This window comes from Aotus nancymaae, unplaced genomic scaffold, assembly GCF_030222135.1.
Source record: "Aotus nancymaae isolate 86718 unplaced genomic scaffold, 86718_ANA_hifiasm-v0.15.2.pri h1tg000053l, whole genome shotgun sequence".
Lineage (NCBI taxonomy): Eukaryota > Metazoa > Chordata > Mammalia > Primates > Aotidae > Aotus > Aotus nancymaae.
Genome location: NW_026988467.1, coordinates 30,225,859 through 30,249,686, shown reverse-complemented (window position 1 = coordinate 30,249,686; position 23,828 = coordinate 30,225,859). Strand labels below are relative to the sequence as shown.

The 23,828-nt window shown below is 42.7% G+C and overlaps 1 protein-coding gene across 1 annotated transcript in view; it reads left to right on the top strand.

The window, feature by feature from the left end:
- The window catches only part of CSMD2 (CUB and Sushi multiple domains 2), a 616,469-nt gene that overhangs the window by 378,353 nt on the left and 214,288 nt on the right, over positions 1–23,828 (top strand). Inside the window, exons 14-15 of the mRNA XM_064363669.1 lie at positions 18,545–18,871; positions 22,476–22,670. Coding sequence (XP_064219739.1) covers positions 18,545–18,871; positions 22,476–22,670 — 522 coding nt within the window. The remainder of the gene's footprint in view (positions 1–18,544; positions 18,872–22,475; positions 22,671–23,828) is intronic.

The following is a 23,828-nucleotide window of genomic DNA, read 5'->3' as shown; positions in this document are numbered from 1 at the left end:
GACTGAAGGGATGGCTCACAAACGAGGCCCCAGCCTTTCCTATCAGGATGCCCAAGGAAGTAGTCAACACTCTCCCTACCAGGCCAGTGTGAGTCACATACATCACTTGTTTCCTTTACATCTAAATAGGCAGGTACTTCAGATACTTTATAGGAGAATGAAATGTCTTTAGTAGGCCTGTCTAGTATAAAGTAAATCCAAACCTAGCTAACCACAGGGCCATGGGCCTTTTAAAATACAGAATTCCTGGCCTTGTCCCCCAAAATTCCAATTCACTAAGTCCAAGATAGGGCCTAGGAATTGTAGTTCTAAAAAACTCCTAGATGATCTAGACATCAGGTCATATTTTTAAACAACTAGTATGGAACACATACTGTATGCCAGTTGCTTACAGGAAGTTTTGTGTCATTTCTGTGAGGTTTGGTCCCTTGAATTCCTCTCTTGAATTCCTTTCTTGAATTCCTCTGGGCTAATGGGAAGGCTTGAGCTCTTGGATTACATCATGCCAAGATATATTTTTCCTAGCTAATACTTGTGTCATGCCAAGATCCATGGGCTTGTGATGCATGTGGTGATTTGTTGTGTTCATATGTCGTTGCTCTGAAGTTGGCCAGGCTGAGCTGCCGGGTTGTGATGCATGTGGTGATATGTTGTGTTCATATGTTGTTGCTGTGAAGTTGGCCAGGCTGAGCTGCTGTAACTCAGTTGTTAGGATGATTGTAGTCTCTCAGGGTCCATGAGATGTTGACCTCCATGCTGGTATCCCATCAAGGAATGAGATGCATGGTCCAGTACTCTGACATTACAACTTGATGTTTTTCGTTTAATTTAAATGCAGCAAAATGTGGGAGTGGGTACTATGTAATGGGCATTGCACTTAGCACTGGACAAGTGATGAAGATGACTCAAACATGGTTCTTGCCCTCCAGAGCTCACAATCTAGTGAGTAAGATAAGCACGTACTTTTATTTTAAAGCAGTCTCTGAATGATTGCAATTATAGATGTGGTCACAAAGTGCCACCAGAATGTAGAGGAAGAAAAATTCATTCCAACTGGCAGATTTTCAGAAGTCTTCTTAGAAGATTGTAGCACAGGCAAAATTTCAGTAACTTCAGTCCAATCCAACCCAGGAATCTGTCCAAAACCAAACTGTGAACACAGTTTAATCCAAGGCCCAGATCAAAGGCCTTATTTCTACAGCTAAGAGTCCTAGTCCAAGGTATATTAGGACCACAGCTACCTGGATAGAATAAGGACTGGGAAAACTGGCCAAGCTTTAGGAGTCTAATCCTGGGCTGCGACCTCTACTTGTAGGAGAATGGGGTATCTTTGTTACTGTCACTTCAGCTTTCACCTTTGGAATCAAACCAACAGGCTCTGTTTTCTCTGTAAAATGCGCAACACTGTTTGTGTGCATTCTCTACTGTGCTCTCCCATGCCTGACTCAGAGAGCTGTGGAGGCAGACACAGAGTTTCCCCAACCAGGGTGTTTTCACAGCTGCTAACTCAAAAGCTGGAGCTTGAAGTTCTACCAATACTCCTACCGTGTTCTTTGAGCCTGTTGGTAAATTTGTCGTCTTACTTGCACATACGTGCACTACTTTCAGCCCTCATTGATACGGGTGTCCTCAGACTCTGTGGTCTTTGAAGAAGGTACTACATACCTTTTCTAGGACTTGGCTTTTTAAAAGAGGCTTATGTTACCCCTCCTGTGTTGACTGGCCCTTCCTCTAGGGCTTATGTACAAGAGCAATCTTTTGGAGGACTCAAGTGAGGTGGGTTCAGAGAAAAGTCTCCTGGCCCTAGGCTACCTGATCAACTCTCATCTTGCTCTGGGACTCAGATCAGACTACCCCATGGTCTTGCAGGGAGCTCTCCCAGGCTATGTATAAACTCCCTTGGATTATCATGTTTCCCCTGGAGAAAAATCCAAATGTACTCCCTTGTGTTCATGAAGAACAACCAGCATGTATTCTTTTCCAGTCTTCAGTGGGTGGTGGTTGTCTGAGGCATGACTGCACCATGGCAATTCTAGACTCCTTGAGTGAGGATGCTCTGATGAAAAGGCTTAGAATGCATGATGGAGTTCTCTAACAGAGCTCAGGGACTCAGGTGAAGAGGACAGGCTCTGAGTACCTCAAAGACCCAGGAATCTGGGCCTGCAGTCCTGAGAATACCTCCTGAGTTGTTGAAGATGTGATTCACACCCTTTCTTGAATTCATCTGGGCTAATGGGAAGGCTTGAATTCTTGGATTACATCATGCCGAGATACTTTTTTCCTAGATAATACTGGGTTAATAAGAGCAGCTAAAGCTAACCTCAACTGGGCATAGAAGCCAGCTGGGATCTGCCCATGTAGCAAGAATAGGACCCTACGAATATCACTCACAGGATCCTGGGGGCTGGGTGTGGGCAGCTGTGGGATCTCACAGGAGACAGAAGCACTTTTGAGTAGCCTTTGCTTGGGGCATGGAAAGACTGAGTTATCAGGGCATGTCACAGTTCCTCAGAATCTCGCAGTGAGACTCAAGACTGACAGAATATCCAACACTCAAGTGAAGAGCTGTTCAGTACCAGGTACCTCTATGCAGCTGACAGTGTCTCTCCTTTCTAAGGTGATCTGCCCACAGAAGGTGGCTCATGCAGTCACGGTTGGCAGCCAAGGAGTCACTCATTCCTGCAAATGGGGAGTTTTGTTGGAATATTCTGGACTTGGAATTACCTGTTCATTCCTTGAGGAGTGGAGGGACTGAGGACCAAAGAACAAACCTTTTGGTCTGGGGTCTTTCTGGATTGAGGGTATGCTCAGGGAGGAGTGGGGAGACACCTCTTTTGCTGCCTTAGTAGGCTGGTTGAGACTAGGAGATACGCCAAGCAGAAGCACGTGTGGAGACAGCCATCAGCAGCAGAGTGGGGATGTGCCTCTTGTGTCAAATTCAGCCAAAATTGAATGTATACCTTCCTTGAGCCCAGCGCAGTGTTGTGCACCGTGCCTTCACAAACTTCATCCTGTTGAGTCTTCACAACAAAGCTGCAATTTAGAAGTTATTAATCTCATTTTTATATATGAAGGGAAAGACTCAATGATGCAAACTAGCTGCCCTCTCCCTCCCTCCCAAATGTATACAGCCAATAAGTGAAAAATATATGCAAACCCCTAATTTTTTAGAAGGATTCATATTTGCTCCAACTTTGGCATGGTGGCTTGGTCTGGCTACATATATTTTCCAAAAAAAACTTATCTGTTTTCAAGGTAAAAACTGAGCCCCAGAAGTGTGGGCTCAGCTACTTCCCAGTAGCACAGGGCAGGGGGCCTTCTTCGTACTTTGTTCCTGTGAGCTGGGGACATGAGTTCCTCAGCCAGCCACTGGGAATGCATGAAAATCCCAAGGCAGAGTCTGGCCTTGGGAAAGACCTCTAAACATCTCAATGAAGAGGGTCTAAAGGCCGGGGTAAGCACCTGGAATGGTTTGGCGGGGGCATTGCAGTATTCCAGAGGTGTGGCAAGAATCAGTCATGGCCACGGGGTAATTCTAGACAGTGGGTAATTTCCAGAGGTTGTGCTGATAAACAGTCATGTAATTTATACCAAGAACCTAGCCAACCTCTATGGGGTACAGGTAACGGTGCAGCCATAGAGAGCAAGAACTTAGCAATTGTCAGACCCCTACCAATAAACTTCAGTTTAGGATTCTAGTTCCAGAGGGGATTGAGTTGCGAATGAGGAACTTGAAGGAAAAGCTACTTTCATGAGTAGCTACTACCATGAGTAGGGTGACAATATATCCCTATTCACTTTAGAAAATCCCAGTTTACATTTTTTGTTCTAGATAATTGTTCATAGTGCCCCCTTTCATTCTCAGAAGTGTCCTAGTTTGGGCAATATGTTATGTGGGCACCCTAACATGCCAGAAACTCCATGCCAAGGAAGGGATTGGGCCCAAGTAAGTGATTTCAATGCCTAGAGGGATCTCTGAGCCAAAGGTCTATGAGGCTGTATATAGTGTTTTCTTTGTGTGTGTGTGTGTGTGTTTTACTTGTCACTGACTTGAAACTCAAGCTCTGTATGATTAACCCCTTCCCACCTCTCTCCCTCACCCCATGCCACTTTTCTGTCAAAACTCTTGCCTGCCTCAATGCCTTTCCACTTACAGTTCACCATGTTGGAATGTCCCTCACGAGACTGGTTCCATCTCATCATTCCTTAACTGTCACATTCCCAGAGAGGCCATCTCTAACCACCTTATCCAGAAGAGCAATCTTTCACTTTTTATTTCCTTCATACCCTGTGTTTATAAGTGTATTAGTCAACTTTTGCTGTGGCATCAACAGCCCAAAACTCTCAATGACTTGCAACAATAAATATTTATTTCTCATTCATATTTCAAGAGGGCTGGAAGTCAGTTGCAGCTCTGCAGGGCTTTCCTGGGCTCCACATAAAATCTCATTCTGGGACATAGGCTGAAGGACCAGGTTGTGCCTAGAGCATGCTGTCCTCATGGCAGAAGGCAAAAGCTTCAGAGAACAGAGCCAAACTACCCAAGTACCTTTAAAGCCTCTGCTTGGAAATGCCTATGTCATGTCCAATCATAATTCCGTCGGCTAAAGTAAATTGCAAGACTAAGCCCTAAGTCAATGGGAATAGGGAAGAGAGCACCACCGAAAGAGATATATAGCAAGGGCAAGGAGAGAACAAATGATTGTGAACAATTAGTATGATCTGCCATAATAAGTGATGATTATTTTATTTGTTGATTATCTGGCACCCTTACTAGACTATAAACTCCCTGAGGGCAGACATGTATATGTCTGTTTCATTATTGTACCAATCATATAGCAAATTCTTAGTATTGTTTTCCTATTTTTGTTATAGTTATTAGTAGTAGTGTTATATGGCTGCTACTATATAAACAAAGCCAACATAGCTGGAGTGAGAGAGCATTTGGTTTCGAAGATGCTTGGCCACCCAGGGTCTACTGGCAGCAGGATTTTATTCTACAGCCCTTGAGCTAATGTGATTATAGCCAAGAGTGGCTGAGGGCCTAATGCAATGAGCCTGTCATATAAACTCTATCACTGCAGCTAGGAAGGATAAGGGGGCAGGGGGAGAGAATGTTCTAGAAGAAGAAAATCACTGGGGCAAAAATACAAACATAGAATAGCCTCGAACATTTGGAGAGCTGCAAGTAGTTTAATCTGACTGGAGTGTAGGATGCAATGGAGGATGGTGGGGAGAGTGCAAAAATAAAAATACAAGAGATTGGCAAGGGCCTTTGGTCACTGAGAGTCTTTTGTGCCTCTATGAGGAGTCTAGACTTTATCTTCTGTGTAGCAGGGAGTCGTTAAGGCATCCCAAGAAAGGATGTAACAGCAAAAGAATTTGTGATTTTCAAAACTGACCCTGGAGCCAATATGGAGGATGGATTCAAAAGGAGTGAAATTTAAAGTAGGAGACCAGGTAAACTATGGCAGTAGGAAGAGGGCCTCCACTTAATAGGGATGTGATGAGGATGTGACAAGTACAAGAGATACTGAAGAGATAGAATCAACAGAAGTTAGTTACTGATTGAATATGAGAGTGAGGGAGAAGGAGTTGACATGTTTTGCTTAGGCACCTTTGTGTTGTCATTCATGGAGATAAGGAATGAAGGAGGCTTAGGAAAATAGATAAAGAGTTCCATTTTGGACATGCATTTGAGGTGCCAGTGGGATCTCCAGGAGAGATGTACATCAGACAGTTTTGCTTCAAGTCTGGAGTGTGGTAGGAGGATTTGGGCTACTAGTATTTATTTTGGAGGCAGTGGCATACAGGAAGCAAGAGTGGGGAGTGAGAAGAGCACCTAGGGCAACCCATACCTGGGTGATGGAAGGGCTGAGTCATTTGTGAATGCCAGGGAACATTCCAGGTCCCAGAGAACCTTGGTTCCCTTGAGAACCAAGTTTTGGGAAACTTGGCCCCTGAGAACCAAGTTTTGGGAAGAAGACAAAAGGTTCAATTGTGGACATGTTTTGTTTAAGTTGCTGTTATAAAATCCAAACTGCCTGTCATGATCTTTAAAAGTCCTCATCATCCTCTTCAGTTCATCTTGTGTTCCTTGCTCCATCTATCACCCTGCTTCTATCTACCATGGTAGATATCACCAGGGTAGATATCATAGTAGATATTACCAGAGTAGATAACACCCCTTCTATCTACCATGCTGGCCTCCCTTCTGTCCCTCACATGCACCAAACTCATTCCCACCCAGGGCCTTTGCACTTGTAATTCTTCCCCCTGCAGTGACCTTTCCTTAGAATGATTGGTTCCTTATCATCAGGCCACAGTCCAAAGGCCACCTCCTCAGACAGGCCATTCCTGCCGCCTTGTTAAAGCAGCCCACCCCTATGCCATTCCTTCTTTTTTTTCATCACCTCTTAGAATGTAAACTTCACAGGGGCTAAGGATTTGCTCATCCATCTTGCTGGTTGCTGATCACAAAGCTAGAGCAGTGACAGGCACACAGCAGATGCTCCATCACTCCATCAATACTTGAGCTAGGTGGAGACATTTCAAAGACCATTGGATACACAGGTCTGGGGTTCAGAAGAAATGTCTTTTCTGTAGGCATACATTTAAGAGCTGTGTGGGGATGAGGTGCCCTAAAGAGGACCAGCAAATGAGAAGTTGACCCTGAAATAGATCTGTTCATGTTTCAAAAGGTAGAAGTTAGGTAGAAGAGGAAAGCTTTCAAATGACCGCCAAAGGATGGTCAGAGCTAGAGGTGGAAACCTGGAGAAGGTATTATGGAAGACCCGAAGTGTCTTAGGAATGAGAGAGGGCTAGCTCTGTTAAATGCCCTGCTAATTTGTCTCAGAACACCAGTACTCAAATCCTACCTGTCCAAGAGCTGGGAACTTGACAGAAAAAAATAAACACAAAAATTTGAGTACAAGCCAGGTGTCTAAGACCAGAGACATAGTAAGACACCTGCCACCCCCCACCCCCACATCTCTTAAAAAAAATAAAAATAATTAGCCAGGCATGATGGCACACACCTATAGTCCCAGCTATGTGGGAAGCTGAGGTGGGAGGATCACTTCTAGCCCAGGAGTTCAGGACTACAGTGAGCTATGGTTGCACCACTACACTGCAACCTAGAGATAGTGAGACCCTCATCTCTCAAAAAAAATTGTTTTAATAAAAAACAACTTGGGCACAGTTTATGGTTTTTATACTGGATTATATCAAATATGAATCTAGGAGGACATGCATGTGCTCAGGAAATATGCAGCCAGTATTGTCCATTTACCCTTTATACTCCTTTTGGAATGTGTGTGTGTTTCTAGCCTGCATCCTCGGTATTCTCCTTAGAAAGAATTGAGCCTAAAGTTAACTTAATCTTGTTTATGATAAGGATAAGCCCTGCCCAAGTGACCTTGAGAACCTCAGACAGTATCTTTGGGACTAACACGGTTAAATAATAACTTTCACCAAGCTCCAGTGCCAGAGATGACATTAAGATAACTGAGACAAAATTTTACATACACTGAGCTTCTGAGCAGAAAGAGGTGAAAGAAATTTAAGGTGAGGTTTGTGAAGCCTCTGTTTCCAGCTCAACAGTAGCTTAATCAGCAGAGCTGCCTTAGTTTACTGATCTAGATACATACATTGAAGCAAGAACAATCTGATTGGGCCACTTCTGCTTGGGTGAGCATTGCTAGAGAAAATCGCCCAACCAGACAAATTGTCACTGCTATAAATTCATGAACACCAATCTCAGTCAGGCTCACAACAGTAACTGGCAATCCATCTGTGTTTCTCAAGTCATTTCTTTCTCCATTTCTCCATGAAAACTACCCCAAACATTTTCTGCTCTCCCCAAACTCATGAACAGCCCCTTTCATCACCTTGCTCCCACCTCACAGGCAACACTCTCAATTTTCAAATGCTAGAGACACCAAGCCTACAGACCAACACTCATCCTCACTCTTCCTCTGTTCTTCCCACCTTTTATAATAGATGATCAATCATTTCTTCCTTCAAAAACCAATTCCCCTATAAATTACCCATCAAAAAAATTTTAGCATAACTCCATTTAGGCTTTAGATAAGGAAACTTTGAAAACCTTTAACACAACAGTGAGAAATGTATTTTTACCTTGCAACTTTGTATACACTTGCGTGTAATTGAACCGTACATTTCACAAACAGTACTTGCCTTTACTACCTATATTGAATTCAGGTATTTCCTATTCCCTTCTTTTATTAGCCTGTTCTTGAATTGCTATAAAGAAATTCCTGAGGCTGGGTAATTTATAAAGAAAAGAGGTTTAATTTGGCTCCCAGTTCTGCAGGTTGTACAGACATGGCACCAGCATCTGCTCAGCTCCTGATGAGAGCCTCAGGAAGCTTACAATTATGGCAGAAGGCAAAGGAGAGCCAGTGCATCACATGGCAAGAATGGGAGCAAGATGGAGGTGGGGTGGGTGGTAGGTACCACATGCTTTTACACAACCAGATCTTTCATGAACTACCAGAGCAATAATTCACTTATAACCAAGGGAATGATGCTAAGCCACTCATGAAGAATCTAACCCCATTATCCAAATACCTCCCACCAGGCCCTATGTCTGACATTGAGGATTATATTTCAATGTGATATTTGGAGGGAACAAACATCCAAACCATATCATTCTGCCCCTGGACCCTCAAATCTCATGTCCTTTTCACATTGTAAAATCTAATTATCTCTTCCCAATAGTCCCCCAAAGTCTTAACTTATTCCAACATTAACCCAAAAGTCCTAAGTCTAAAGTCTCATCTGAACATAAATTTCTTCCATCTATGAGCTGGTGAGGTCAAAAACAAGTTATTTACTTCCCAAATACAATGGTGTATGGCATTTGGTACACATTCCCATTCCAAAAGGAAGAAGTTGGCCAAAAGAAAGGGGTAACAGGCCCCACACAATTCTAAAACCCAGCAAGGTAGCCATTAAATCTTAAAGATCCAAAATAATCCTTAACTCCATATCCCACATCCTGGGCACACTGGTGCATGGGGTGAGCTCCCAAGACCTTGGGCAGCTCTGCCTCTATAGCTTTACAGAGTGAAGTCCTTGTGGCTGCTCTTATGAGTTGGACTTGAATACCTGTTGCTTTTTCAGGCTCAGGATGCAAGTCTGGAGGGTGGCAGCCCCCTTCCCACAGCTCCACCAGGCAGTTCCCTGGTGGGGACTCTGTGTGGAGGTTCCGTCCCCACATTGCCACTCCACAGTGCCCCAATAGAGGTTCTCTGTTAGGGCTCAGCTACTGCAGCAGGCATCTGCCTGGGCACCCAGACTTTCTCATACATCCTCTGAAATCTATGGAGAAATTGCCAAGCTGTCTTTATGCTTGCATGCTGTGCATCCACAGGCTTAACATCACATGGAAGCTGCCAAGGCTTATGGTAGCTTACACTCTCCAGAGCAGCAGCCCAAGCTATATCTGGAGCACTTTGAGCTGTGGTTGCAGCTGGAGTAGCCAGGATGCAGGGAGCAACAGCAGTGCCCCAGGCCTGGTCCCTGAAATCATTCTTTCCTCCTGGGCCTCTGGGCCTATGATGGGAGAGGCTGCTGCAGAGATTTCTGAAATGACTTCAAGGCCTTTTTTCCATTGTCTTGGACATTAGCAGTTGGCTCCCTTTCAGTAATGCTAATCTCTCTAGCAAGTGGTTGCTCTATAGACTGCTTAGATTCTTTCTTTACCACAGGGCCAGGCTGCAAATTTTCCAAACTTGTATGCTTTTCTTCTCTTTCAAATATAAGTTCCAACTTTAAGTCATCCCTTTGCTCCTGGGTCTGATCTTGGGCTGTTAGAAGCAGCCATGCTAATTCTTGAATGCTTTGCTGCTTAGAAATTTTTTCAATCGGATACCCTAGGTCATCACTCTGAAATTCAAACTTGCAAAAAGCCCTAGGATGTGGACTTAATGTAGCCAAGTTATTTGCTAGGGAGTAGCAAGGGTGACCTTTATACCAACTCCCAGTAAGTTCCTCATTTCCATCTGAGACCTGTTAGCCTGGCCTTCACTGTCCCTACTTCTATCAGCATTTTGGTGACAACCATTTAAACAGTCTCTAAGAAATTACAAACTTTCCCTCATCTTCTTATCTTCTTCTGAACCCTTCAAACTCCTCCAGTCTATCCCTGTTACCCAGTTCCAAAGCTGCTTCCACATCATCAGGTTTCTTATAGCAACATCCCACCCCTGATACCAATTTTCTGTGTTAGCCTATTCTTGTATTTCTATAAATACTTGAGACTGGGTAATTTATAAAGAAAAGAGGTTTGATTTGGCGCATGGTTCTGCAGGCTGTACAGGCATGGCACTAACATCTGCTCAGCTCCTGGTGAGGGTCTCAGGAGGCTTACTACAATCATGGCAGAAAGCAAAAGGGAGCCAACATGTCATATGGTGAGAGTGGGAGTAAGGTGAGGCAGGGGGTGCCACACTCTTAAGAAATCAGATCTCATGTGAACTACCAGAATAAAAATTTACTCACCACCAAGGGTGCTAAGCCATTCATGAGGGATCTGCCCCTGTGATTCCCACCAGGCCCCACTTCCAACACTGGGGATTACATTTCAACCTGAGATTTGGAGGAGACCAAAAAACCAAACCATATTATTTTTCTTGTTTTTCGTTTGTTTTGTTTTTTAACATGAAATTTCTGACCAGCCAATAATGGGTTGCAACCCACTGTTTAATACATTTAGCTAAAAATTCTTCCTCACTTTCACATTCTCAAGAACCTTATGCTTCATATAATTCTTCCTCCTTCTGCGAACTCTTCAGCCACTTCCCTTCTGCCAGTTGCCTTCCATCAACATTGAAATTTTCTCAGGCCTCTCTCATATTAAAAACAAAAAACAAAAAACATCTTTCTTCACACCCCATATTCTTGCAAGTTCTCTAAAGTCTCTTTCATACCCAAACTGCTGTAGCAGGATTTCTATGTACCCTTGCTGTGTTCGTTTCTCACCTCCCAGTACCCTGTTACCCCACTCCGTTCTGACTTCTGAATCCACCACTTCTCTGAAACTGCTCTTACTGAGCTCACCAATTATCCTTATATTGCTAAAACCCAATGGATCATTTTCAGCTGAGGTGATACATAGTGCTCGACCATCTTTCAAAACAGATGGCCCTTCCTCCTTGTGGAAACCCTCTTTGCTTTCCTTGTATGTATGACACCATTCTCCTGTGTTTTGTCCCACCTTTTGACTGCTTGGTCTCTATCTGCCCTGCCAGCTTGTCTCCTTTCTCTCAAAAAGTTCCATGCCATCTTTGGTTGTTTTCTTTTTTTCCCCAATAGCTCTGTTTTGTTTTTTTTATAGGTCTGTTGTTTGAAATTTTTGTTTTCTAATGATATTATATGTTTTTTCACCTCTTTACTAACCAACTTCGTTTATTCTTCATTGATTGCCTCTTAATTTCCTTGGCCAATATTTCTATGTTGAGTGTACATCTTTCTACCAAATTGCAATTCTTTATATATGAAGGATAGTAAATATTTAAATGTGGTAACTTGCACATATTTTGTCTCCATTTGTCTCTCATCATTCAGCTTTTGTTTCTGGGGATTTTTGAAATGTAAAACCTTCCATTTGTGTTGTTTAAAATTTCCCTTATGATTTCTAGTTTTGGTGTAATACTAATAGAGTCCTTCCTTACCTCCAAGATTATGCAAATATTCCTTATATTTTCTTCTAGGACTTATCTGGTACATGGCATGAAGTGTGGATCTAATTTTGTCAATAACAGGCTAGCCATTTGTTCTAGCATCATGTATTGATCAATCAACCCTATCTCTGCTAATTTGAAAGGCCCCCTTCATCATATATTTTTGGTTCTTTTTCTGGATTTTCTTTTCTAGTTCTGTTGATCTCTCTTTTGAAGTCAAAATAGTATAAATTATATTATTATAGCTTTATAATATGTTTTAATATTTAACAGCTGAGTTGGCAAGCCCTTCCTCCGCTGGGAGGAAGTAAGCATCATGGTTGAGAGCTTGGGCTCTGGTTCTGGCCTGACTGGCTTATTTTCCCAGCCCTATCACCTACAGTGACTGTATGACTGTGGGCAGGTTACTTGAACATTTGGCCTCAGCTTCTGTCTCCGTAAAGTAGGTTAATAATAGTACCCATCTCAGAGGGTTGCTGTGAGAGTTAATGAGTAAGATACAGAAAGCTCTTAGAATGCCAACTAGCACCTTACATGCAATTATTCCTTATCAGTCTCAAAGAGAGCTTGGCTGTTTTCACCTGTTTACCAACAGATGGATCTTACAGTGGCTTTAAGTTCCAGAAAAAGAAAATAGATCTTGCCTGGAATTGTGTTACATTTGTACTGTGATTTGAGGACACTTTTCTTCAACTGGGAATATAGTTTGTCTCTCCATTACAAATTTTTCTTCTGCCCATCAGTAAAGTTTTGTTGTTTTTGTTGTGTAGGAAATGTTGGCTTATTGTTGTAGGACTGAATTTGATTTTCTAGCACTCTGCATGTATGTTTTTTTACACTGTACGTGTGTCATTGTGTCGGTGGATATAATCATGTGTGTGTATCTTACATATTATTGTTATGAGTGTATCGTATCAAGATCAATTTAAATAGCATGGCTATTACAAGTTTGTTTACAGTTTTGAAGCACTGGCCATCAAACCACCTACCCACTAAGTGTTTTCAAGTTTCCTCAGGTTTTTCCCTTCATGCTAATTTTAGTAATTCAAATTTCCCTAGGAAATTCTCCATCTTACCCATATTTCTTATGTCATGTATACTATTCTTTTATAGTTGGATTATCACCTTAGTTTTATTATAGCCTCATATCTCTATGTACATTTATCTTTTCCATTTCTACTTATTGAACAGACCGGTCAGAAATTTTTATTGATCTCTTCAGAAGCCAATTATTTTTTTTCTGTTTTCATCTTTTCTAAGTTTATTCTCCCTTCTCTCCTTAATCTTGTTCGGTTATTCTTTTTGTAACTTTTTAAGTATAAACACTAATTGCACTTATTCTATTTCTTTATTATTTAATCGTGAAGAAAGCTATGAATTTTCTCCTTACTACAGCTTTGGTCTAGTATCATCATCATTATAAGAAGTCTATATTGACAGCTTTGTTTCCTCATTGAACTCAGGAACTTATTTGGAAAGAGTTTTATGAATTCTTAAGTGATTATGATTTTTGTTATTTTCTTATTGACTTCTAGTTTATTTGTACTGTGAACAGAAAATGTGGCCCAACGGTTTTTGCATTGTGGTAGAATTTATGGGGATTTTCTTATAGCCTAATGAAGGTTAACTTTGTAATATTCCATGGGTACCTGTAAAGAAGACTGCATTTCTTGTTTGAAGACTACAGAGTTTCATATAATACACACACTCATAATATTCTCAGATCCTCTTTAACTTTATCTTGACTTCAGGTTAGTATATTTTATTTTGTCTTTTTTCGTGCTTTGGGACATAAAGTATCATAACTGTCTTTTCTTTATTTTGGAACGGGCTCATTCTCCATGTTTCAAATATGATATTTGGATTTTGTTTTGGGTCTCCATCAGGACTATTGAAAACTCCCTTTGTTTTTAATTACCATTTTGAAAGCAATGAAGCTAACAGGGACAACACCAAAAGAAAAACATAATAAAAGAGGGGTCTTCAACAAGCCCCTTTTATTTTCTACTCAAGTTCATGTTCAGTCATAACCCAATATCATGCACGGTAATCACACATCTACTTGTTAACAAGTTTCCCATCTTTATTATTTTTCAACAGTCTGAGGCCTCCGACTTAAAACTTTAGTCAAGGTCAAGATCCATGAGCACAGCCTGGTCATTACTCTGAAGGAGGAAGGTGCCTAATCTCCCTCTTTTAACCTGGGTGATTGATAGTAATGAGATCCAATTATGACTTTTTTTAAATCCCTCATTTGGGGCACTGAGAAGCAGGCTCTCCCTAAATTCTCTTACAGAAATACTACGACACAACATGCATTCATAATTTTCCAGAGCAAGAAAGATTAGATCTTTGTAGGACAATGCAGACTTCCTCTTACTGCCCTTGTTGCAACAGGTCTGAGTACTCTCTTGAGATGGAAGACAGAGCTTTAGAAGGTCACATTCTTTTCTAAGAGTGTCAGTTTATCAGCCCTGTATCTTTCCAGGTATAAAAAGAAATGTCTTTTGGTAGCTGTCCAGAAAACTGTTGCATAAGAAAAGGAACATCCAAGAGTCAGTATAATATCCAAGGAACTGATATTAATATTAAAACTCCTTTTTTGTTGTTCACATTTGCCTCCACCAGTAGTTTTCAAAGCCTGGCTGTAATTTGGGATCACCTAGGGAACATTTTAAAATCTGTGATGCCCTGAACCCAGTCCACCAGTTAAATAGAATATTTTGGACTTGTATTGATAAATTATAACACTCTTCTAATGTAAAGCCTGGCTGTATTGGCCCATTTCTTTACTTCTGACCGTTCAGGATCACTTTGTCTTAGCTGTGTGTCTTGTCCTAAAGAGAAGGTTATATATTACAAGGAGGTTAACCTGTATACATTTATTGTCATAAATGATGTTTTATCTTTTTTAAAGCCTCTTATGTTACAATCCCCCTACCCCATGCTTCTTTGTTGTTTCCTTTGAATTTCTTTTTTTCCCCCTAAACTGACTGCTTTGCTTTTTCCTCTTTGGTAATTTTGAAGATAAGCTATTTCATATTCTGTTACTAATTACACCTAACATCTTTAAAAACATGCCCCAACCTATATTTCTCTAATTAACCACAGAAACTACAAAACAGGATTTCTTGCAAGATGAAATCTTACTAAATGTAATGATGCTAAGATGAAGAAAAATAAAATGATGTTTGCCAAAGGGGAAGAAAAAACACATAAAACAAAAAAAATTGGTGACTCCTGGTGATAAGTTTAGTCATAAACTTATCTTCTTGCATATCTTCTTGCTCCAACTTTACTCTTTGTGTCAGTATAATCTGGAATATTCTACCCTAGAGTTTGGGCAGGAGTAATGTCTTCAGTTTTCTCTTACAAGGAATATTTGTTACAGTTGCATTTCATTTTATAACTATGTGTATATAAATTATTTAAATTCATTACCATATGGTTTACTTGCTCATTGTCATTCTTTTTTTTATGCTTTTTGTTAACTACAGCTTTACCATACTTGAGTCTGTCATTTAAATCCATCTCTTGTTTGGATAGGAAACATCTTTGAGTGGATGTAAAAAGGACATTTTTTTAGGCCTTTAATATTTAAGAGCAGCTTTCTGTTGCCTTTGCTGTTTAAGTATTTGGCTCATTCACACCCTTTTCCACTGTAAATTATTTAGGGGCACATCTGTACTATGTCTAAAAGAAATACATGGAGGGCTGCAGCACAGTATTTTTCTCTGTTTTCCAGAGTTGACGTAGGTGTCCATCTATTAATATTTGTACAGACTTTGGTCAATCTGTTGGTTGAGGTTTGGAGTGGGATGGGGTTGCGAGGCCCACATGTTCATGTCATCATCTTTCAGAATGGTTTCAACCATTAGGTACTCATTGATCCATTCAGCAAATATTGGTTGAGAACCTACAATGTGCCAGACATGGTTGGAGCCACTAAAGATTCAGCAAAATCAGATGAGATTTCTGCTCTCATGGAAGATCTGTGTATGTGTTGGGGAGAGGGAGGAACTGACCATCAATAGCTAAACATGTAAACAAGATAATTTTAGAGAATGATAAGCAGAGCTATCATATATAGCTGCTCAAATTCCAAAATGGTGCCCCTGGAGCTTTGCAACATGGTAATCCTGGTGAAAGATTCTAGAGAAAAAATAATACACTGATGGAATGATGGAGCAGGGGTGAGGGGCTCAGGCCTACTTAATTAAATACTCCTCTACAGTAAATTCATTTGCTCACATACTCACAGTGCCCCTGACCCTCTTCCCTCTGAAACTTTAGCAGCTTTCTTTGTCTTCATCTGCCTTGGACTTGCTCAGCAGGCCTCCTGATTCACCTCCTCTGTCTTCAAGGTCTTTGCCTTTGGGTTTTGATTCCTCGTTATTTGCTTTATGTTCCCAACTGAACTCCCACAAAGCTAGAGACGAGATGGCTGTGTGGGGGCATCCATGTCCAGCCTAGAGACCCCCAATTCAGAGCTGATGTAATATTTCAAGTCAACAGATGAATCTTCAGCAGATTCGAGGAACACATTCTAAGACTCCACGGTCCCATAGGCCCAGTGGAAAGTGTTATTCTCATACTGAGAGACAGTGATAGGGGTTGGTAAGAGCTTGGTCTCTGGAGTCAGACTGCATTGATTTGGACTTGGTGCTACCATTTACTGGCCCTGCATTACTTAACCTCTGTGTGTCTCAGTGTCTTCATCTTTAAATGGGGTTAATAACAATACCTACCTCATAGTGTTATAGTGACAGTTAAATTGCACAATTGATGAAAGTGCTTAGAATGATGTCTACTCTTAGTAAACCCTCAGTAATATATAATAATAATTACCATTAGCTGTATCTTGCATTGCCTAAAAGCTTTTTCATGTCCTTCTCTCCCCTTGGCTCGAAGTCTTTCTATACTTAACACATACATGGATTATAGGGATGAGACTGAATGTGTCTTAGGAACAGGCTTACTTTGCTGAATTGCATGGGAGGGCTTTACAGCTGCAGACTGGAAAAGAAATGCTTCATGAAGAAAAGGGGGAGCTAGGCAGAGTCAGGAAGCATCAGGACTAAACTTATCACCAGGAGTCACCAATTTTTTTTGTTTTATGTGTTTTTTCTTCCCCTTTGGCAAACATCATTTTATTATTCTTCATCTTAGTATCATTACATTTAGTAAGTCAAATATTTTACTCACTTAAATATCAATTTAATTAACACTAAACATCTATATAAATGCTATAAATGGACTTAAATGTTTAACCATGTTTGGAATTACCTTCTTTGTACTTGTATCTATTAAAAGATGTTTAGAATGAACCTACAGCGTTTTTGCAATCAGAAAAATTAAACGTTGTTTCATTTTGAATGCCTATGACCCTGATACAATTTTTATTTGGGGGCTCATGTCCAGTCTTTATCCATATATAAACAAATATTTAATAGCTATAATCAAAAACATGCATATAATTTTATGATCTACTGCTTTACTTAAAATTATGTTTAACATTCTTTCTACAGGGTCATATTTATCACTTTAATGATTGCACTCAAACTACATCACATTAAAGGCTATAATTTACCTCACATTATTGGGCTGACATATAGTTTGTTCACATTTTTCCTCTCTAATAAAATTATGTCATTGTAAACATCTTTGGCTAGGTGGCTCTTTTTCTTTTGAATTAATTCCTAGAGATTACTGAGTCAGCCTTTGAGTAGTTTTGTGGCTCTGGATAAGAACTTACATACTCCCTTCAAAAAGGATCATATCACTTTTGCTCTGCAACTGAAAATAAATGCATATATAAGATGCCATAAAGCCTCAACAGTATTGGGTTCTATATTTTTTCCTTATTTTCCCTATTGAAATGGACTGTGTTATCATATTATTCTATTTTCTTATGAATCCTCTAAGCACTCTCTTTACTCATCTTGGTGATGTTCTTAAATAATAATAAAAGCTCTAATTCAATATTGGTATTTTTCCTGTATTATAGGAATTTTGCAATTATTTTTTTCATTCTATTATTTTCTTTTATAATTTTGTTTTAGCATTTGTTTGTTTGTTTTCCCATTTACAGCACTTTATTTGCCTATTCTTATTCCAGGGTCTGCTAGTAGTTGGCATTAAAAGGGCTTAAAATAAGGGCTTTTAGAAGGGTGGATCCTTAGGGTGAAATAGAGGAGAGAAAACAGGACATGGGCAGGGATCACAATGGACACTGTCACTTCCCTCCCCCAGTTTCTTCAGAAGCTTTGGTCTCTGAAAGATGGTGCTCCCGGCACCTCTTCAGCATAATGTGGTATCTTGGGGTTATCAGAAACTCATGGCACACCTATCATTTTCCCATCAAAAATGTATGAAGGAGACAAATGGTCCTGGACTGCCTCTACCCTATTACCGCCTGGGGAATTACCACCACTGTGTCATTAAGCAACATCCTTTCCTACTGCTGCAAACCCAGCTGAGAGAGGTCAGGGACTGTGACTCTACACTTAGGCTTGGGTTATGGATTTGCCCCACCCAAGGGACCTAAAGCACGAAGACACAGCCTAGGTGAGCATGCTGACTAGGGGAGAGGAGCCAAGAGAAGACCAGTTCTGCCATGTCTGCCTTTTGCCAAAGGGACCCTTCCCATTCCTAATTCCAGCATGGAGCCCAGCACGTCTCCCGCCTGGAGCTCAGAGCTCAGCCAGTCCAACTCAAACCTTGTGCCACTTTTTCTATTGCTTTTTAGGCTAAGAAGATGTGCCTCCTGCCAGCCCTTAGTGGCCCAGGCAGAATGTTGGGGATGCTTACTGACCTCCACTGCTCTTCTCTTGCAGTCTCCTGCTTCTTCAACTTCACAAGCCCGTCTGGGGTCATCCTGTCTCCCAACTACCCAGAGGACTATGGCAACCACCTCCACTGCGTCTGGCTCATCCTGGCCAGGCCTGAGAGCCGCATCCACCTGGCCTTCAATGACATTGACGTGGAGCCTCAGTTTGATTTCCTGGTCATCAAGGATGGGGCCACCGCCGAGGCACCCGTCCTGGGTACCTTCTCAGGAAACCAGCTTCCCTCCTCCATCACAAGCAGTGGCCACGTGGCCCGTCTCGAGTTCCAGACTGACCACTCCACAGGGAAGAGGGGCTTCAACATCACCTTTACCAGTGAGTCCTCCCTCTGTCACCAGCCAGCCCTCCCTCTGAGTGTCTGCCTCTGAGGATGATTGAAGGTGCTCCCATGGAGGAGTGTTGGTATAAGTGGGCAGTTCCCAGGGCATTTCAGGGCTGCAGTGCCCAGACATGGAGTCCCCAACATGAGCTCCCAACAAGAAAGGGCATGCAGCACTGGCTGCCAGGCAAGGTGCTTTTTTCTGGAAGTCGCTCTCTAAAGGGCATTTATCTCCCATAGTTGTGATACATAATGTTAAAGGAGCCTGGAACCTCATTTTTGCCCCCAACTTTCCCCATCCTACAAGACCCAGCCAGAACTAGGGAGGGCCCAATAGAAGGAAAGCCTCTATCATTCTCATTAGTTCCTGGTGCCCTCTCTGAGGTGCTCTCCCAGATCCCTGAATGCCTGCCTGCTGCTGACCTCCAGGATCCTGGCAGGGCTGCTCACTTTGCTTTGCCCAGTTCCCATTCCCATAGTCAAATCAGAATCAGAGCTTTGGAGCAGCACTTCTGTTAGGCTTCCAGACTGATGGGAGACAACTCTTGGGGAATTTCCCCATAGCCCCTATCAGGGCCACCACCTGAAAGCTGCCACCTCCAGTTTCAATCCTCAGCCCCTTCTCTGGAAGCAGCCTAAACTCAGCAGTGATTATTTTTATTTCTGTATCTCGTGGTTGCAGAGGGGTTGGTGGGGTTGGGGGCAGGCAGAAGCTTGGAGACTAGAAATAGCAAGCCACCAAAGATAGCAAGAAGTGGTTATCAGGTCATAATAAGCTGTAAATCCAGTGAACTTGGCTAATGACAAATAGTCAAGTGAGGCTGGAGCTGGGTCGGTCTGAGCAATTAACTAGATCCTTTCCCAGAGGCTGCTTCTCAAGGGCAAGTCCCCAGTGCAAGCTCTGACCCATGCCCACAAACACATACTGGTTTCCCAACCCCTGTTCCCACCCTTGGCATAAAGACCTTGCCTCCTTCTGCCTATCTCTGGGGCCCAGTTGGACTGAAGACATTAGGTGCTACATGATGGGCTATTTGGGACCCTCGATTCCAAGGATCAGCCAGATAAAGCCCATTCCATTCCCCTCACCACTCTTCTTTAGGACATAATCAACCTTCTCAGGGCATATCTCCTTCAGGGGATTCCTGTTTCATCCCCTACGGGCAGAAAGAAGCAGGGGAAGAGTCTAGTTCTGTCTTTTCTAAACTTCCCAGTCTAGCACCGACCATGCTGCTTCATACTAGAAAGGAGCGAGTATGCATTGCTTATCTTTCTATTTCCTTAGCCCAGCACAGGGCCTGGTGTGTGGTAAAGATCAGCAAATGTTTACAGAATGGAAGGATCCATGAATGAGTAAATGTGTTTTCTTGCCCTGGCAGAGTGGGAAGAACAAGGGTGAGAGATATCCCAGGGAACACACTTATCCAGGATGGTGAGGGCTGAGAACTCTATGGGTTTGGAGCATGTGTTGACATTGAGCAGGAACTTGGGAGGAGGAGGCAGCAAGCAGGTGGCCCAGAGGCTAAGCCTCATCTTGAGGGCAGCAGACTAACCTAAGGATCAAGCTCTTACTTGTATTTCTTTCCAAGCTTTCTCTACCATTGTAAAAATGATACACATCCAATACGCAAATACTCAAAAAATGGGACAGGTCAAAGGAGAGATGTTAACCACCACCCAAAATCCCCCCAGGCAGAAATGATCCTTGCCAACAATTGGTGGGTGCTATTACAGATAGCAGATAGTTTTCTATGCATTTATACAAATGGACCATCGGATGGATTGATAGAAATAAATTTTTAAAATCTGGGCCCCATCCTAGACCTGCTGAATCAGAATCACTAAAGGGATGGGGCCCCAGAATCTACATTTTTTGTAGGCTTGTGAGGCAATCTGGATACAGCCAGTGAAACAATCGTCCGTGGCCAAGTGTCAGGGAATTAGTGTAGTCTCTCCCACAGGACTTTAATCTCCTCCTACATCCTGGCTGATGATCACTGAGGCTGAGCTTGAATTTGCCCAGTGTCAGGGAGCTCACCTCCCCAGACAACTCTCTCCATAGCTAGCAGGCACTTGTTGTTTTCCCTTACGTTGACTTGAAATCTGTGTCCCTGTAACAAGGATCAGTGATCCCACTTCCACCCCTAGAACTCCTGGGAGCAAAGCTAATTCTTCTTCCACATGGAATATAATGAACAATGATGACAGTAGCTGCCATTTATTGAGATAGAAATAAAACGAAAGTTTTATTTATTTTATTTATGGGCACCCACTGTGGGCCGAACCTGGTGCCGAGCACTCAACAGTCATCACTGGAAGCCTCACAACAAAAACTCCATAAAGCAAGATCTATCCCTTTTCACATGCCAGGAAACTGAGGTTTGGAAAGGTACACAGGGAGAAATGGGTCCTTGACTCAGAGCTTTTGCTCCCAGATGTTGGAAATAGCTCCATATTCCTGCTATGTGCATTTGCATGTGTGTGTGTGTGTCCACGCATGTACATGTTTGTATGTGGCAGCTCCATCTTCTTCCTCTGTGCCTGCATGTGTATGACTGATGGGTTTGAAAGAAAAATGCCTGGATTCCTGGGCCTCAAGCATCACTTTTCTTCCCACACCATATTTCTAAATGTCAGGGCGACTTCATGGTCATAGTTCCCAATGCAGAAAGGTTGGGAGACTCAAGTCTGGGTTGACCTAGGCATTCAAAGGGAAGGGTGTTGGGTGCTCAGCCAAAGCCCTGCATGGGATCATCACAGTCATGTCCACATCAGAGGCTCTTGTACCTCATCTGTAATGGAAAGGGTCAGGTTTGCAGGCTTCTTGCCTCTAGCAAGATCCAACAGCCTCCGGGACCACTGCTGTTTCTGAATGTGCAAGTGTTTCTATCATTATGGGATTTCAGAGTCCAAGAATTTTTTTTTCAAGTGACCCATACCCATGCAACCACAGATCCTGGTCTCCACTGGAAAGTTGCTGTCCTCAGAACAGCAGGGGTGCAAATAGGGCCTGGCTTCAGAGACATTTAGCAAGAGAACTGTGATACCCCTGCTGGAGGAAGGCAGGGAACATGCTTGGTAGAGACTGAGCAGGAAAGAGCATGTTCCCATGCAGAGGAGGGAAGAAGAAAGGGAACTCATAATCTGTGAGCACTTACCACCTGTCACGTGCTGCACCAGACACTCAGCACTCTCATGTTCATGTCAACTTTAATTTTATTTATATCTCAGAATGACCCTGCAAGTGAAGGATGATCTCCATATTATCCGTCAGGAAACTAAGGCTCATCAGGATTGCATAAGTTGTCCAGGACCATGTAACGAATAAGAGGCAAAATACGCTTAAATCTGCAGTGTTCTGACTCTGTCCTCTCCCCATGCTCTGCATTATCAATTGCCTGGGTAGAGTGAGAGGCAGCCCTGACAATAGGCAAGGAAATAAACTAGCTTCAGACAGGGTTAATTCTCCCTCCAGCATGGCAAGTTCTTGGGGAAGTGGTGGAGCTCTAGGGTTGACCATCCCAAGGAAGCTTATTTTCTTTGGGAATTCTTCTGTACTCCAGCAATGTCTGATCATGTTTTTGAACCCCATCTACACAGCCTTCCGACACAATGAGTGCCCGGATCCTGGCGTTCCAGTAAATGGCAAACGGTTTGGGGACAGCCTCCAGCTGGGCAGCTCCATCTCCTTCCTCTGTGATGAAGGCTTTCTTGGGACACAGGGCTCAGAGACCATCACCTGTGTCCTGAAGGAGGGCAGCGTGGTCTGGAACAGCGCTGTGCTGCGTTGTGAAGGTACGTGCCTGGAGGGGCAGCAGCTGTTGTCAGCCAGAGAGGCTGGGGATGGCGAGCAAGCAGCCCAGGCCATGGTGTTCCCTTTCTGTATCAGTCCTTCCTCTTCTCCTGGGACCAAGGGCCACTCTCTCACCCCCATGCTGGCATAGCAGGGGCTTCATAAGGCCACTGTGCATAGGAATTTAAATTATTACCAGAGATTAAAGTAGAGAAATGGCTCTGGACTGTCAGGCATCAAAAGCACTTCTTCTTTCAACTGGGAACTCTCTCAATATCACAGCCATTAAGAGCCGAGTTTCCAGCTCCTGCCCAGGGGAGCTCTGTCAGCCCAAAGTACCATCAGCAGCGCTGCAAGTTTTTGGGTCTTTCAAGCTGCCTACCACTCTTCCCTTCTCCACATGTTAATTTTCCCCAATTCCCTGGGATGTCTCCCAGTCTTGGCCTTTGTGCCCTTTTAAATGCTGACTTGATACCCTCGTGGTCAATCTCCAGGAGACTCAGGGCCAACCAGCCAGAAGAAACACAGCTTGCAGCAAGCACATGGCTTGTGATAGCAGCTCCTCTGTCCTGCCTTGCCACACAAGACAGCTTTGGACTCAATTTTCAAGATCAGCCATCTGTTTCACCAAACTACAGACATTTAAAATACAGATAAAGCTTCTCGAGGCAGGAGTCAGATTTTGTATACCAAGCATGGTGTACCAAGCATTTGTGTACCAGGCAAATTTGTGTACCGAGCATTGTGTACCAACCATGATGCCTGGCACAGAATAGGTGCTTAATAAATATTTGTGAATAATGGATGAATAGCAAGTATCCCAAAGGCCCCTTGGCGGCACTGACTGTGTCCAAGGAGACGAAGGCTGTGATTCTCTCCTTTTAGGAGGAAGAAACCTTCTTCCTCACATTTCATGTGATAGAAAGAGGATAGAGACCTAAGAGACCTCTTGACTTACCCAATTCCTAAACTCAAATCTGGGCATCGTGGCCATGAGTAGGAAGGACAGGAGAATGAAGAAGGGAGTGTGCCTAAGAGAGAGTATTGCCCAGAGCTTACAAATGGGTGGATGGGAGACAAGGGACCATGAGAAAACTGGTCATGGCAAGGGGTCCAGGTGGGCTTTTGAGTGAGAGGGGCCTGGGCTGGGATCCTGGCAA